This window comes from Mugil cephalus, chromosome 14, assembly GCF_022458985.1.
Source record: "Mugil cephalus isolate CIBA_MC_2020 chromosome 14, CIBA_Mcephalus_1.1, whole genome shotgun sequence".
NCBI lineage: Eukaryota > Metazoa > Chordata > Actinopteri > Mugiliformes > Mugilidae > Mugil > Mugil cephalus.
Window position 1 is genome coordinate 21,937,008 of NC_061783.1, and position 17,199 is coordinate 21,954,206.

The 17,199-nt window shown below is 41.6% G+C and overlaps 1 protein-coding gene across 1 annotated transcript; it reads left to right on the plus strand.

Annotated features, from left to right (window-relative positions):
- Window positions 1-8,441: 8,441 nt before the first annotated feature.
- Window positions 8,442-16,763, plus strand: LOC125020305 (chitin synthase chs-2-like). Its single transcript, XM_047605656.1, is given in 22 exon segments — window positions 8,442-8,467; window positions 8,731-8,866; window positions 9,039-9,227; window positions 9,342-10,218; window positions 10,401-10,587; window positions 10,670-10,765; window positions 11,214-11,375; window positions 11,463-11,637; window positions 11,818-11,861; window positions 11,909-12,147; window positions 12,678-12,878; window positions 12,972-13,087; window positions 13,173-13,341; window positions 13,432-13,611; window positions 13,703-13,984; window positions 14,553-14,727; window positions 14,811-14,842; window positions 14,928-14,992; window positions 15,181-15,291; window positions 15,375-15,586; window positions 15,676-15,757; window positions 16,668-16,763. Coding segments are annotated over 22 exon segments (3,852 nt in total).
- Window positions 16,764-17,199: the final 436 nt, after the last annotated feature.

The window sequence follows — 17,199 nt, forward strand, 5'->3', positions numbered from 1 at the left end:
ATAAAAATAAATCTGGTTTCAGGCTATGAATCATATTAACTGTTCTTCTAACTCCAGACACGTGGATATTAGCAGATTTACATAATTTTAATCAAGTTTCAACTAAGGATAAAAAAGTTCTTCCTCTCCTTTTGCGTGATCACAAAAAAAAAAAATGGATCTGGTCACAAACTCCACCAGAGAAGGAATGAGTCACTGAGGCAATGGATATAATGAATTTAGTAAAAGGTTATTTTATTTTGGGGAAAATGAGAAGGATCATGTTGATATTTAGACCCTTTTTCTCTTGAAGCCGTGTTTTATATAATTAATAGACAGAGAAGTGTTAAAGTGACAGAGTTCTCTCTGGCTACTTCCTCATCCGATGACAGACTGGATTAACTGCTGGATTTCCCCTTTGTGGCTTTTAATTACTCCTAGATTCTGGTGAAGTGTGAGTTGTATCAAATATGCATGCATCACATGTCATGCACACACATGCTTCACATTCAGGAGACTTTATTTGTTTTGCCACAAAGATGAAGAGAATTAACAGGCCTGAATGAGTAGCATCACGAGGAAAGCAGGCGATGGATTCCTTCACATTCCTTCATTCTTACGCTCGCCTGTCATCACATAGTGGAACAGAATCACTTCAAGAAATTTCCTTTGAGATTCAGCTAATAAGTCAAAACCAACAGAACCAGAACTGAAAACAGACAGTAAACTATGTAAATCTGGGAAATGTTTAAATTCTAATCCCTGCAATTGTCCAGTCGACTCAGAAATGTCTTTTAAGTGTTGTCAAATCAAAAACCTACAGATGCAAGAGCCTGGAGCTTCAGTTACGGTTCATGTCAAAGGTCTCCTATCCTAGCTTCCTATCCTAGCCTCCTATCCTAGCATCCAGCTACAAGTAATTCTAACTAGCCTCCAGATGAGAGTAGTGCTTGCTAGCCTCCTAGCCTCCAAATGGTAGTAGTTCTCACTAGCTTCCTAGCCTCCAAATGGTAGTAGTTCTCACTAGCTTCCTAGCCTCCAAATGGTAGTAGTTCTCACTAGCTTCCTAGCTTTTAGCTGATAGTAGTTCTCACTAGCCTCCTAGCCTCCAGATGGTAGTAGCTCTTGCTAGCCTCATAGCCTCCAGATGGTAGTAGCTCTTGCTAGCCTCCTAGCCTACAGTTGATAGTAGTGATTCCTAACATCCTAAAAAACTTTTTGAGGAGGAATTTTATGAGTAATAATTAAGCCGTGCTTTATATTTTAAGTGTTGAGTGAGAGAGTTCTCTCTGGGTGCTCCAGCTTCTTTCCACCATCCAAAGTCCTGCTCGTCAGGTTCACCCGTGATCCTAAATCGGGCCCTTTGTAACTTTGAAGTCCTCCAGGATGCTGGTACCGTGGTGCTGCAAGGAGGAAGATATTTGGCAAGTTAAAAGCAGCAGAGCCTCAGCAAGAGGAAAAACAGCAATGGAATATTTGGGTCACGTGGGCGTTCTTCATTCTTACACTGACCTGTTATCACAGAGTATGTCAAGTCAAATCTTGTAAAAACAAATGTGCTGCATGACTGAGCAGAACACACTCTAAAAACTTATTTTGAGCGTCACATTAACGGTAGAAGTAAACAGAAGCAGGAAGTAAATTAGAAAAACACAGAAAACAGTGAACTCATATTATTATGTTGAACATATATTTGTGTGTGTGTATATATATATATACTCACTTGCCACTTTATTAGGTACACTTGTTCAATTGCTTGTTAACTCAAATAGCCAATCAGACAATCACATGGCTGCAGTTCAATGCATTTGTTCATGTAGAGGTGATCAAGACAAGTTGCTGACGTTCAAACCGAGCATCAGGAGAAAGGGGATTTAAGAGACTTGAGACGTGGTGTGGATGTTGGTCTGAGTGTTTCAGAAACTACTGATCTACTGGGATTTTCACACACAACCATCTCTAGGGTTTTACAGAGAATGGTCTGAAAAAGAGAAAATATCCAGTGAGCAGCAGTTGTTGATGTGAGAGGTCAGAGGAGAATGGGCAGACTGGTTGGAGATGATAGAAAGGCAAAAGTAACTCAAAAAACCACTGGTTACAACCAAGGAATGCAGAATACCATCTCTGAACGCACAACACGTCCAACCTTGAAGAAGATGGGCTACAGCAGCAGAAGACCACACCGGGGGCCACTCCTGTCAGCTAAGAACAGGAAACTGAGACTACAGTTCACACAGGCTCATTAACACTGGACAATAGAAGATTGGAAAAACTCATTTTCATTTAGATGTCAGGGTCAGAATTTGGCATAAACTCTAGTATTTGATCCTCTTCCTATCCCTCTTTCCATTTGTGGGTTTGTTAAGTATGTGCATTGCTCAAAGGTTACAAGGTTACTTACTAGCTGTCTATAGCAACGTTTCCACTGAAAATAATTGCTCTGTATAATTAAATACCCTCCACTGTCATAGCTCCCAGGGCGTGTGGACCTGTTTGCTAAATGCATCTAGTGATGTTATTGCAAGGTTGCCAAGTAATGTTTGTAACGTAATGGTAATGCAACATAGCCAAGTAATGTTTCCTTCCTTTGCGTGTCCGTAACATCTGTGGACTGTAAAATGTACGATGTAAGGGGTCATGGTTTAAATGCCACAGTCTACCTGAGTATTGTTGCTGACCATGTCCATCCCTTTATGACCACAGTGGACCATCTTCTGACGGCTACTTCCAGCAGGATAATGCACCATGTCACAAAGCTCATATCATCTCAAACCGGTTTCTGGAACATGACAATGAGTTCATTGTGCTCCAATGGCCTCTGCAGTCACCAGATCTCAGTCCAATAGATAGAGGAACCTTTGGGATGGGGTGGAACGGTAGATTCTTATCATAGATGTGGAGCCAACAAATCCGCAGCGACTGTGTGATGTTATCATGTCAATATGAACCAAAATCGGTGATAGAATGTTTCCAACACCTTGTTGAAAGTCTGACATCAAGAATTAAGGCAGTTCTGAAGGAAAAAGAGTCCAATCTTTTACTAGCAAGGTGTACCTAATAAAGTGGCCAGTGAGTGTAGGTATGTATGTGTATATGTATGTGTGTGTATAAAAATACAACAAAAACATTTTAACAGCAGTCTAACTGCTGAGACAAAGCACCTCTTATTGCTCATTAGAGTTTTTAAGGTGGAGCTGGATGAGTGAGAAATGAGATAAGAGAAACTCAGCTGGTTGACACTCATCACCTTTCGGAGAAAGTCAGTTACATCTTTTCTCTTTAAGCCGTGCTTTATCTGATTGCATTATGTATTGTAAGTCCTGCTCGTCAGGTTCACCCATGATCCTAAATTGGGCCCTTTGTAACTTTGAAGTCCTCCAGGATGCTGGTACCGTGGTGCTGCAAGGAGGAAGATATTTGGCAAGTTAAAAGCAGCAGAGCCTCAGCAAGAGGAAAAACAGCAATGGAATATTTGGGTCACGTGGGCGTTCTTCATTCTTACACTGACCTGTTATCACAGAGTATGTCAAGTCAAATCTTGTAAAAACAAATGTGCTGCATGACCGAGCAGAACACACTCTAAAAACTTATTTTGAGCGTCACATTAACGGTAGAAGTAAACAGAAGCAGGAAGTAATTTAGAAAAAGACAGAAAACAGTGAACTCATATTATTATGTTGAACATATATTTGTGTGTGTGTATATATATACACTCACTTGCCACTTTATTAGGTACACTTGTTCAATTGCATGTTAACTCAAATAGCCAATCAGACAATCACATGGCTGCAGTTCAATGCATTTGTTCATGTAGAGGTGATCAAGACAAGTTGCTGACGTTCAAACCGAGCATCAGAACAGAGGAGAAAGGGGATTTAAGAGACTTGAGACGTGGTCTGGTTGTTGGTCTGAGTATTTCAGAACCTGCTGATCTACTGGGATTTTCACACACAACCATCTCTAGGGTTTAAAAGAGAATGGTCTGAAAAAGAGAAAATATCCAGTGAGCAGCAGTTGTTGATGTGAGAGGTCAGAGGAGAATGGGCAGACTGGTTGGAGATGATAGAAAGGCAACAGGAACTCAAAAAACCACTGGTTACAACCAAGGAATGCAGAATACCATCTCTGAACGCACAACACGTCCAACCTTGAAGAAGATGGGCTACAGCAGCAGAAGACCACACCGGGGGCCACTCCTGTCAGCTAAGACCAGGAAACTGAGACTACAGTTCACACAGGCTCATTAACACTGGACAATAGAAGACTGGAAAAATGTTTCCTGGTCTGATGGGTCCCGTCATTTGGATGTTAGGGTCAGAATTTGGCATAAACTCTTGTATTTGATCCTCTTCTTATCCCTCTTTCCATTTGTGGGTTTGTTAAGTATGTGCATTGCTCAAAGGTTACAAGGTTACTTACTAGCTGTCTATAGCAACGTTTCCACTGAAAATAATTGCTCTGTATAATTAAATACCCTCCACTGTCATAGCTCCCAGGGCGTGTGGACCTGTTTGCTAAATGCATCTAGTGACGTCAATGCAAGATTGCCAAGTAATGTTTGTAACATAATGGTAATGCAACATAGCCAAGTAATGTTTCCTTCCTTTGCGTGTCCGTAACATCTGTGGACTGTAAAATGTACGATGTAAGGGGTCATGGTTTAAATGCCACAGTCTACCTGAGTATTGTTGCTGACCATGTCCATCCCTTTATGACCACAGTGGACCATCTTCTGACGGCTACTTCCAGCAGGATAATGCACCATGTCACAAAGCTCATATCATCTCAAACTGGTTTCTGGAACATGACAATGAGTTCATTGTGCTCCAGTGACCTCCACAGTCACCAGATCTCAATCCAATAGATAGAGGAACCTTTAGGATGTGGTCAAACGGTAGATTGTCATCATAGATGTGGAGCGACTGTGTCAATATGGACCAAAATCTCTGATCAATGTTTCCAACACCTTGTTGAAAGTCTGACACAAAGAATTAAGGCAGTTCTGAAGGTAAAAGAGTCCAACCTTTTACTAGCAAGGTGTACCTAATAAAGTGGCCAGTGAGTGCATGTGTATATGTATGTGTGTATAAAAATAAAACAAATACATTTTAACAGTAGTCTAACTGCTGAGACAAAGCACCTCTCATTGCTCATTAGAGTTTTTAAGGTGCAGCTGGATGAGTGAGTGAAACTCAGCTGGTTGACACTCGTCACCTTCCAGAGAACGGCAGTTACATCTTTTTGCTTTAAGCCATGCTTCTCTCAAATTCATTTTGAGTTAACTAATCATAACGAACTAACTGCTGGATTTCCCCCTTCATGACTTTTAATTCCTCCTAGATTAATGTGTAATGTGTCACATCTGAGTGATATTAATTACACATATCCTCATGATCACATTCTTGACATTCAAGAGATTTTTTTTGTTGTTTTCTTTGTTTTGTTTTGCTGCAATGAGGAAGAGAATTAACAGGTCTGAATGTGTAGCATCAGTTAGCAGCAAGAAGAAAGCAGGCGATGGATTCCTTCACATTCCTTCATTCTTACGCTCACCTGTCATCACATAGTGGAACAGAATCACTTCAAGAAATTTCCTTAGAGATTCAGGTAATCAGTCAAAACCAACAGAACCAGAATTGAAAACAGACAGTAAACTATGTAAATCTGGGAAATGTTTAAATTCTAATCCCTGCAATTATCCACTTGGAAATGTCTTTTAAGTGTAGTCAAATCAAAAACCTACAGATGCAAGAGCCTGGAGCTTCAGTTACGGTCTGGTTCTGACAAAGGTCAGAAAGGGTAGCCACCTATCACTAGCCTCCTAGCTTCCAAATGATAACAGTTCTCACTAGCCTCCAGAAGACAGCAGTTCTTACTAGCCTCCTAACCTCCAGAAGACAGCAGTTCTTACTAGCCTCCTAACCTCCAGAAGACAGCAGTTCTTACTAGCCCCCTAGCCTCCTGAAGATAGCAATTCGTACTAGCCTCCAGATGATAGTAATTTTTACTAGCCTAGACTCCAGCGGAGTAGTTCTTTCTAGCCTACTAGCCTCTAGATGATTGTATTCATCCTAGCCTCCTAGTCTCCAATCGATAGTAGTTCCTACTAGCCTCCAGATGGTCGTAGATATTCACAAATTTCTAGCCTCCAGCTCATGGTATTTTTTTTTACTAGCCTCCTTGCCTCCAGCTAACAGTAACTCTTCCTCACTTCCTAACCTCAATCTAATAGTAGCTCTTCACAACTTCCTAGCCTCCAACTAAAAGTATATCCCACTAGCTTCCTAATGTCCCTGCTAATAGTAGTTATTCCTAATTTGTAAATTGTTCAACTGTACATAGTTTTCACACAGTAATTCATATTAACATGCTAGTACAGCCCATACATATATATATATATACTTCCACACATATCTACGTATTTTCTTGCACTGTAGATTCTGGTGATTTTGTTGGTGTGTTATGTTGATGTCTGTGTATGTTTGTGGACAAGCTACTGGACACTTGAATTTCCACCCGGGGATGAATAAAGTATTTTTCTATTCTAGACTTCTAGACTTCTATTCTATTCTTTTCTATTCTATTCTATTCTATTCTATTCTATTCTATTCTATTCTATTCTATTCTATTCTATTCTATTCTTAGTTTCCTAGCCTCCAATTAAAGGTAGCTCTTTCTATCTTTGTAGCATTCAGCTAATAGTAACGCCTACTAGCTTCCTAGCCTCCTGCTAAAAGTAGCTGTTAGTAGCTTTGTTATACATTTGCAAAGCATAGCCTACAACCTATAATGTCTAAAACATTGCATTGTTTGAGCAGCAACCTTGCAAGATTCTGAGTCAGCCAGATTTCTTCCCAGACCTTCTACGCTTGTATGAGGTGGAACTTTTTCTTGGCCTTAACCCCAACTCCTTGACTCACTCAAAATTTGCACGCAAGGCCTGTCAGAGAAAATGGACTACATGGGCATTTGTGCAGCCATCAGCAGTCTTCTGTAAAATGCAAAAGGGAGCACAAAATAACTGGCACTTTGCCACTTTCTACGAGAAATACTCAATAATTTTCTGCTGAAGGAAACATAATAAAACTGCGGTATCTTACATAACCCCCTCGAGATGTAAGCTTATCTTGTATTCATGTCAGAAATACCTGCATCAAAGGGCGATTACTCAGGGTTAGTCATGTTTCGATTTAGTTTTACGCCTCCTTCCTTGTATTTATGCCAGCCAGCTTTTGGGTGTATACTTTCAGAGCAGATTGATTGCAGATTGCAACTTCCTTCTCATTCCAAACAAATAGCTAAAACCTTTCATAAAGGCCAGGGCAGAGATATGCAGGTTCTCAAGAGTTTCATAGAATGTGACCGGGAAACAGAGACAAGGAAAAAGTTGCATAAACTCAGAAAAGCTCAGAAACGCTCACTTAAATTTTGCATAAACAGCATCAATAACAATCCAAATCAGCTAAAGACACTTGAATCGTTGCATTTGGCTTGATTTCTACCAATGCTTTCCAGAAGCTCTGAAACTTTCAGACCAAATGCAAGAAAAACTTGCATCAGCTCATATGTGGGGGATCCATCCCAACAGGTAAAGACTGTGAAAAAAGAAAAGGACAAGAAGAGAGGTGCAGAAGGACGGAGATGAATTAATCTGGATGAAGCGTGCATTTAGTTTACATGATAAAAACAAGAGAACGTGACGCATGATGTGTGGGAGGTAGAACTAGGGTTAGGGTTAAGGGTTGTGGGTTGGGGTTGCTTAATGTACAAATACATGAGGTATTTCTATTTCATTATTAATAATAATACAGAAAGTCAACAGGTGAGACATGGTGAGTCCCTGCCGATGAAAAGGTCGTTGCAGGCCTCTTCAACAACGCCCTTAATTCACAATCTGCTCAGGCGTGGCTGGTTAACGTGATTAAGCACACGCCAAAAACAGAGGTGTAGAGGTGGGTAACACATCTAGAAAACTCTCCCGGCACGAGGACATTTGTTCTTTATATTGAACTCTTTTGTTCAGACACAAAATGCACTTTGATGCATGCTCATACAATCTCAAAGATTAAACCTAGTAACTTTTGGTATAAAAAAAAAACAAAAACACACAAAGAAAGGCAAAAAAAAAAAAAGCAAAAAAAAAAAACATTCAAAACCACACTTTCAAAATGAACTTTACTGAGAAGACTTTTTCTCACTTTGATTTTAAGGAAATAGTATTTGTGATTCTTTACATCAGAAATGTGTTTTAAGTTTAGGCCAGGGACAGTCACGAAGCAGTCCCTTCTTCCTTAATGGTTTTCAAACACCTTGGCATCTGAACGTCAGTGTTATCGCCGTTAACATGCCAACTCACCTGCAGCTGCTCAGACGATGGGAGTGGCCTCGAGCTCCTATGACTCATACAGGCCGCGTATAATACTCTGTCCAATTAAGGAGATTGACCATTTTCCCTGAGCACCATGGAGGGAGACAGAGATATGCCAAAGTAAGTACAAGCCTTACAGAATGACTTGTTTTATTATCATGTTTATTATGATTTATTATTATTATTAGGATCATTATATTATAAAAGAATAAAATATTATTTTTTATTATTATTACATTTTTTATTTATTTTCTTTTAATTTTTACAGTATTTTCAAATAATTTTTAGTATGTGCTGGCAAAAAAACACTATAAGCATTTTTTTAGCTTTTATTTATTTTTTAATTTTTTTTTCTTATTTTCCTTTGACACTTGTTCACTCAGGCGGCCGTGGGATACCTGCCGAGAGGTCCCAATCATTGAAGATGAACAGACACCGTGGAAATTGATCAAACTGCTGAAGTTCATCACTTTGTTAGTGGTGGCTGTGATTGTGTTTGGATCGGCGCTATGCAGCAAGGTTTGCTCTTTAAAGTAATAATGTTTCAATAGAAGCTGCAGCATCTGTTGTGATGATTTGGGATTAGATTCCTGCATCACATTTTGGTCCCTATTTTAAGTAATTTATTGTTGTAATTGTTTAGAGGGCTACTGCAGATTTTCCTCAGTGCATTATGCCTTCTCTTTTTTAGACGGCATTCCTCCTCCTCGTCACCTTGGCCAACAGAGATACAAAGACGCTCCCGGCCAAGGAGAAACCCGCCGCTCTGCTATGTATCGGCTGCGCTCTCATTGCCTCCAGCGTCCTCCTGTTGCTCAAAAGCTTCTGGAAAGCATGCTACAAAACATCCAAGTTGCCGAGGAAATCAACCGCTGCCCTCGTAAGACACGAGTCAACATTCCCCAACCTTCTATTCTTCTTTTAGTGTTGCCTATGACAAGTATCAGGTAGCCTCAGGGTTTTCATCTTTACTATTTCCTATCGTATTCCTCAGGTTCTGTTCTTTGAGTTCCTGGTGTCGACGGGTGCAGCGATTCTCACCATCGTGGCGATGCCTCACTTGGACATTGTCACAAATGTGACGATACTGAACAGCGTAGCAGTCCTCTCTGCACTCCTACAGGTGGTGACTCAGTGCACCTCCAAGCAAAAGAACTGCTTCATACTGCCCTCCATCATCGCCATCGTCCTCATTTTTCTCGGCTACGTCCTGTTCATCACCTTGTACACATTGAAAGACCCTACAGACGTCAAGATGAGCACTTGGGTGGGTCTGGCTGTTGGTGGGTCCATCCTGGTGTCTTTTAACTGGTGGGAAAACTACTTGAGGCTGATCAGCAAGAGCAGAAGCTCCAAATTCCTCAGGGACCTGATCGAAGACGTGACAAAATGCCAGAACCTGCTGCACATCCTCTCCAGCCTGCTCAGGATCGTGGTGACTGCCATCGTGCTCGGGGCCTTTGTCCCTCTGGACGGCCTGGACTGGAACATCGTTACCGAAATCCCACGCCGTGAGACGAGGATTTTAGAGATAATCATTGGAGTCCAGCTTATCTCGTCTGCACTCTGCCACTGGTTTGCTTTGGCAGCCTGTAAGATGCACGCCCTGCGACGCTGCTTCATCCTGCCGTTGTACCTGGCCACTCTGGCTGTCATGGTTCTGTTCATCACCCCAGTCTTCGTCTCCTATCAGGACTACAGAATAAGCATGAACGGGACCTCAAGCATCAACCTCTCAGACTACTGTAATGTAGTCGTGAATGGAACAAGGGAAATAGAGAATGGAGTGTTTCGAGACCTGGTTCTGGATGTTACAGATACTCTGTGCTCTCTGGGATTTTACACCGTAACTGACATCAGCTTACTGACAGGTAATAACGCACAAATTATAAATCTGATGCACATTAGTAAAGTTAATTATTTGTCATTCACGTGTCAGAGTCCAGCCACAGCCACAGCACTCTGTGGTATGATTCATATCGTTTGATATGATATGATTCATAACAGTGCAGTGTTCTCAGGCTCAAAATGTTTTACCTTAATCTTCCCTCAGCTTCAGCCACATCCTGGTGGATTGGTCTTGTGTTGGCCACACTCCATCTCTGGAATCTAAATGTGAATCGTATCCAGAGGACCCAGGATCTGTTCATCAGGCGTTTGTACGAGGGAACCTTCATCGAGCAGTCCCTGCTCCTCAACACCCGCTACGACATCCAGACCAAGGGCCGGAGGAAGAAGAAGTAAGTGGTGCATGGTCAGAACTGGTCATCTTTGGAGGTGTGCAAATACATAATCTAATGTCTCAAATTTCCAACTTTCAAGTTTCAAGGAATCTGAAAAGGTGATGCTGTACCTGTGTGCGACCATGTGGCACGAGACCTACGACGAGATGATGAACATTCTCATCTCAATCTTTAGGTGAGTTACATTTGCAGCATTTCAATTACCACTAGAAATGCACCAAATATAAAAATATGGAAATAAAAAACTGGTAATGGGAACGCCTCCATTCGGAAAACCTCTCAAATATCTAAAGCTAAAGCGCTTTTACGCTCTCATGAGGTGGTTTTTCAGACACATTGATATAAAGATTTATAAGTGCATTCTCCATCACCAACGTCACTGGGGATGACACAGGGGGTCATGTGACCAGTTCATTTGAAGTCCATCTTCTTCAAATTGAGAATTAAAACACCTTTCAATAGAAACTTTCAGAAATATGGCTTTTATTTTGTGGTCTGAACTTCCACATCATTCAGTTTCTTGAATTGCTCTTGACCCAGTGAATCTAGAACACTTCTAACTATTCCCAAAATTTACTTTCTCAAAGTTGATTTCCTCATTGTGTTTTTTTGGATGTCTGCAGACTGGACAGGTACAGACCGAAGAATGAGGCAAAGTTCAATGATTTCACCTTTGAAGCCCACATCTACTTTGACGATGCTTTCATGCAAGTTGAAGGCTGTCGGGAGCGTCACCTCAACGAATATGCTGAGAATCTTGTTAAGATCATCACAGAGGTTTACGGGTAAGGATCAATGTTTGTAGTAGGTGGAGAAATAAATCGTTTTTTTTTGTTCTGGCTATGCAATTTACTACCATTCTCTGCCATCAGCATCTTCAAGAACATTGACGCAAAGTTCTTCAGAAACCAGCAGCAACTCCCCGATCAGAAGATCATAAGGACGCCGTACGGAGGGCGTCTAATCATCACCATGCCTCACGGAAACAACATCGTGGTTCACTACAAGGACAAAGAGCTCATCCGACACAAGAAGAGGTGGTCCCAGGTAGGAAAATTAGGAAGCGTAGACCATATTCGCTAACAGATACCACGCCTTAATTGATGCAAAGAAGTTTATTGGTAGATAGATAACGGGATTAGGTTTAAATAATGTAATGGGGCTTGGTGTTGTTCCATTAATTTAATAGATATTGGGTTTTGCTTATTGTCATTTATTTTTTTGCAGGTCATGTACCTTTACTACCTTTTTGGCTGGAAACTCATGACCAAGTATTACGCTCGCTGGCAGAACAGTGAAGACGAGAAGAAACTGAAAGAGGAGATCCAGGTGAGATGAGAGAGGCATCACCCTCTGAGCATAGAAGACTGTGATGAATTTTTAAAAACAAAGAAAACTTTGCCTGTTTTCTCCAGAAAGAGAAGCACAACACCTACCTGCTGGCGTTGGACGGGGACACAGACTTCCAGCCTGCTGCCGTGATGCTGCTCATCGACCGCCTGAAAATGTACCCTCGTGTTGGGGCAGCATGCGGAAGGATTCACCCAACTGGATCAGGTTAGTTCAGATGTCAAAGACGAAAAGGAATATTGATAATATAGTGAGTTTGAAACTGAAGTCTTAAATGCAGCGGCAGATTACAAACAAATAGACTGGATGCATTATTTTATGGTTTTATTGCAGAAAGGGACTTGATGAGAGCCTGTTGGGTCTCTGGTTGTTACACAGGATCAGCCATAGGGCCCTCAACCTGCATCCCATCCTCTTGACCCTTGGGAGTGGGATGAAAATGATGAAAGGGGAAGGAATGAAAAGACTTGAAGGGATGGGATGAAAATAGGTGAAAATTGTAGAGGGGATGGGATGAACAGAAGTGGAAAGGAGTTAAATAACTGACAGTGGCAGAGGAACCCAAGAATTCCCGTAATTCCTAGGTTCCTGGTTCCTGTAACAAAAGGTGGAGGAGGAAGAGAAGAATAGGTTGGAATGTGGAGGGTGGGGTTTAAGAAACGAGTCAAACAGAAACAGGAAAAGGATGTTATGAAAGACAAGATTATGAGATAACTGGTGCATTTCCATCTATGCAGGTCCTGCCGTGTGGTTCCAGAAGTTCGAGTATGCCGTGAGCCACTGGCTGCAGAAGACTGCGGAGCATGTGTTCGGATGTGTACTCTGCAGCCCGGGCTGCTTCAGTCTGTTCAGAGCAGAGGCGCTAATGGACGACAACGTGATGAGGAAATACTCCACAAAGTCCATGGAGGCCGGCCACTACATTCAGTACGACCAAGGTGACGAAAGTTGTTTGAATATGCTTTTTAAGAATACTTCTTCTATCTTTAATAAGAACACATATCAATAAATACATGTTCTCTTACTTGCAGGTGAAGACCGTTGGCTGTGCACACTTCTGTTGAAGCAGGGCTGGAGAGTGGAGTACAATGCGGCATCTGACGCCTACACCAATGCCCCAGAGGACTTCAAAGAACTCTACAACCAGGTGAGAACATTAGCTAGCCAGCAACATCAATTGATAAATGTTGCTTTGTGTACTCAGAAGATGCTAATGTGATAATCTTCTCCAGCGCCGACGATGGGGACCGTCCACCATGGCCAACGTGGTGGATCTTCTGGGTTCCTCCAACATCATCTCCAAAAGGAACCCGTCCATGTCCAAACCGTTCATGTTCTATCAGATGTTTGCCATCTTCTCGGCCATTCTGGCACCTGCCACTATCTGCCTCCTGGTTGCAGGTTAGTAGTTTGTTACTTTTCATGTTCCAAGGTTCACTTCATTCAAATTAAATTCAACACATTAACTTCTCTGTGTATTGCAACCTGCAGGTAGTTTGTCCTTCCTCCTCGACATCAGCTCTAGTGCGACCCTGGTCATTGCTACAATACCTCCCGCCATCTACCTGGCTCTTTGCTTCAAGCTCAAGTCCGACACTCAGATCACAATAGCAGCTATGATGAGCGTCTTTTATGCTTTCCTCATGTTGGTCGTGTCAATGACCCTCATCGGTAAGTCATGGTCATCTTTACAGGTAAAACTTTTTGCAGACGTTTATGTTGAGATGCTTAAACCTGTTTGCCCCCTCTTCTCCTCCCTTAGGCTCAATGGTGGAGAGCAGAACCATCCTGACACCCAGCAGCCTTTTTGTGATCGCCATGGCCATGATCTACATCATCACCGCAATAATGCATCCTCAGGAAAGTAACCTCGTGTTCTACGGCTTTCTGTACATCATCTGCATCCCCAGCGCCTATCTCCTGCTCACCATCTACTCCATGGTCAACATGGACAATGTCTCTTGGGGCACCAGGGAGACAAAACCTGCTCCCGGGTCTGCTGCTGCAGCTGCAGCTACTCCACCGCAGAAAACATCAGAAAAAGGTAGATACCAGACTTTTTCATTGCCATGAATTTCCTAAAAGACTAGTGACTTTAAAACAAGAGCACCTGTGGCTGTTGCCCATCTAAAATGAGGAGATACTTAGCAAAAGGGCTAAGCAGGACACTCCATTGTGGACAACAAAATCTATATTTTAGCCTGAGAAGGTAGATCACATAAAGAAGGAGAACAGGGAGCCATCTAGGTCAAACTGGAAACCCTTTTCTGAACATGAGAGTACCATTAATTGAATAAAGAAGAGATTTTCTCCCTGTAATTGGTAAATATCAGGTTTACTGACATATCAGTACTTCTGATACCAAGTCACTATCAGATCAGAAAGGAATTCTGTGGTATCACTAATGTTAATAATGTGCATTTAATGTGCATGATGAGCAACACACACAGATTTTCCCAAAAACCCAAAAACCTACCTGACTTAAACATCTTCAAAGAACTCCAGTTGACTGTCTTTCTTCTTTTTTGCTTGTTCTTTCTTTATTTGGATGTACCTGAACAGTGTTATTCTTTGTTCTGAATTTAACTGAAGCTATTTTTTTAACCACGCAGCCAAAAGCTTCTTCCAAAGCTTCTTCTCATGGTTCAAATGTTGCAAAAAGTCCGACCGTAAATCACAAACCGAAGAGCCAGCTAACAGCCAGGAGAACAGGATCCTAGGGTCCACCGACTCTGATCCTCAACCTCTAAACACTATTGTGGATGACTCCCCCAATCCAGAACAAGGGTACATTTCTAACACTTACAGTCAATTTGAAATGCAAAGTGTGAGTCAAAGAGCATAGATTGAATTTTCTCATTGTCTTTCAGGCTCATGCCACCTGCTTCCGAGTCCAATCAAGGTAAGTCTTTGGCCAAGATTTCCTTGTTTTTTCCTCAATGCGATGCTAGATAGCTAATATTTCCCTGCCTTGCTCTTTTCTCCAGATTGGGTTGTACAACTACAGGATTTGTCCACTGACATGCAACTGGAGGAGGAGTCTCTCGACGAGGTGTGTATGCCTCTTTCTGAATCATCAGTATTTCTGACGTTTAGATCATTTGCAGCAGATTTAGTGCTTACTCACCAGATACTAACCATGCTCCTTGCCCCAGTGGCTTTATCTCTGGCTGAACTCAAACTGATACGGTGACTTTCCTAATACAGCAGCCTTAAATATAAAATACTGTTTCCCTGCAGAACGAGGAGGTTTTCTGGAAAGAGCTGCAGGAAAAATACCTGCTGCCTCTACCTGATGACAAAGAGAGGCAGAAGAAGATCAAAAGTGACCTGAAACAGCTGAGGAACAAGGTAAACTGGGTTCCATCCCCAACAGAAAAAATCTTTGTTAATCCTAAATCCTACATTAATAATCTCTTCCTCACACTACACAGATCAACTTTGCCTTCTTCACGTTGAACGCCATGTGGCTGGTGGCAACGTTCACCCTGCAGGCCTTCAAGGTCTTCTCCATTGACATCCCGAAGGTTAGCCTCAATCTGACAGTAACCAACGAGTCCATCCCAATCGAACCCATCGGCTTCATGTTCATTCTGGGATTCGGACTATCGGTTCTGCTCCAGTTCATTGCCATGTTCTACCACAGGTAATCCCTAATGTCATTTTCTGTATGGATGTTTGTGATGTTTGACGGAAGAAAAAAAAATCTAATGCTAGTGTTTTATGCTCCTCCAGAATCTACACGCTCATCCATTACGTTGCCTTTTTGGACACTGAGCCCAAAGAGCAGAAACCCAATGAGAAGTCGAAACTAAAGGTATTCATTAATATCATTCACCAGCTTCTTATGTGTCTACCACTATTACTAGACTACCAGGGGTTGTACGGACAAGTAGACTAGTCAGTTTGTAAACTTTACTGCTGGGCCATGACGCTTTAGGCTTCATCCCTGATCAGCAACATACCGTCTGACAAAATAAGTCAGAAAAGGCATCCAAACCTTGTTAAATTTGTCCAAACCACCCACTGTGTAAAATTAGAACCACAATCCAAATCATTCAGCGCAGAAACAAATAAACAGTAAACATATAGCCATAGAGAAGGAACGGACAGACAGTTTGTTTGAGTGATGTTTTATTTATTGAAGCATGGCGAAACAGGTTAAAAGCACAGGGGCCTACGTGATGTGGCTATATTGGCCTTCACCAGGACATAGCAACAGGAAGGAGGACAAAGGTTAAAAAGATCATCAGCAGGTGCTTAGTGGGTGGAGCCTTCCTATTATGTCACACACCATGTGACTAACAGCTAGTAGGTTACCAAATCCCAATTAATTAAAAGCACATTGACAAAAGGACATATTACTAAAGAGAAAGAAAAGGGGAAGGTGGAGCTCAGTTAAATGTCCATGCTTCAAAGAAAAGGGGAAATATCACATTCCTCATTAAGGTCAAGTAGAGAAGTTGCCTTGAGCTTGGTAATCCAAAAGGTTTCTCTTTGGAGAAGGGACATTTAGCTTCATAGATATCCTGCTAGACCATCTAACAACACTCTGTAGAGCTGATCATTTAGGCCTTCAAATGCTACAAAAGAATATGCTACAATGGTCGTACAGGTCCCTCAGTAATACATGCAAATGGTTTGGATTGTTCCTTTAAAACATTTTATGCAATAAGAAGGTTTTGTGATGTCCATATGAGCTAATATTCATGCTGTCTGCTTCTCAGGACGACACCAGCTCCATAGTGGACTCAACCTACGGCTCCCAGTACGGCTCGGAAATGTTTGACGAATTCAGCCTCGACGGTTCAATTTCAGCATAAACCAAAGATGTTCCACATGTGTGTGATTTTACAGAACTGTGTGTTTGTTTGTTTACATTTTATTGCACTTTAAGCGAACTGGTTTGTAAGAAACTGGTTTGGAGCAATCAATCAGTCAGAAGTGTAGGAGTAAATGAAAGAGGGTCCTTTATTTATTATTGAAGTTTACTGTGAGGTAGATGCTTCTAACTATTCAGGGTCAAATGAAGTTAATTCAAACTGTTTAATGATTGTTAATTAGTCTTATTGTGGCTTTCTTGTCTATAAGTCTGTATTTATTATATTTGTACCGTACTTAAATCACAAATTGCTGATTGCTGAGAAATCTTGTAAAATGAGAAGTAGTTTTTTTGTGCGTTTGTCAATAATGTTTTCAGTGGTCCTTTTAGCTGAGTGTCCGGATCCTGCAATTACACCTCCTGAAGGCCTGGCGGCT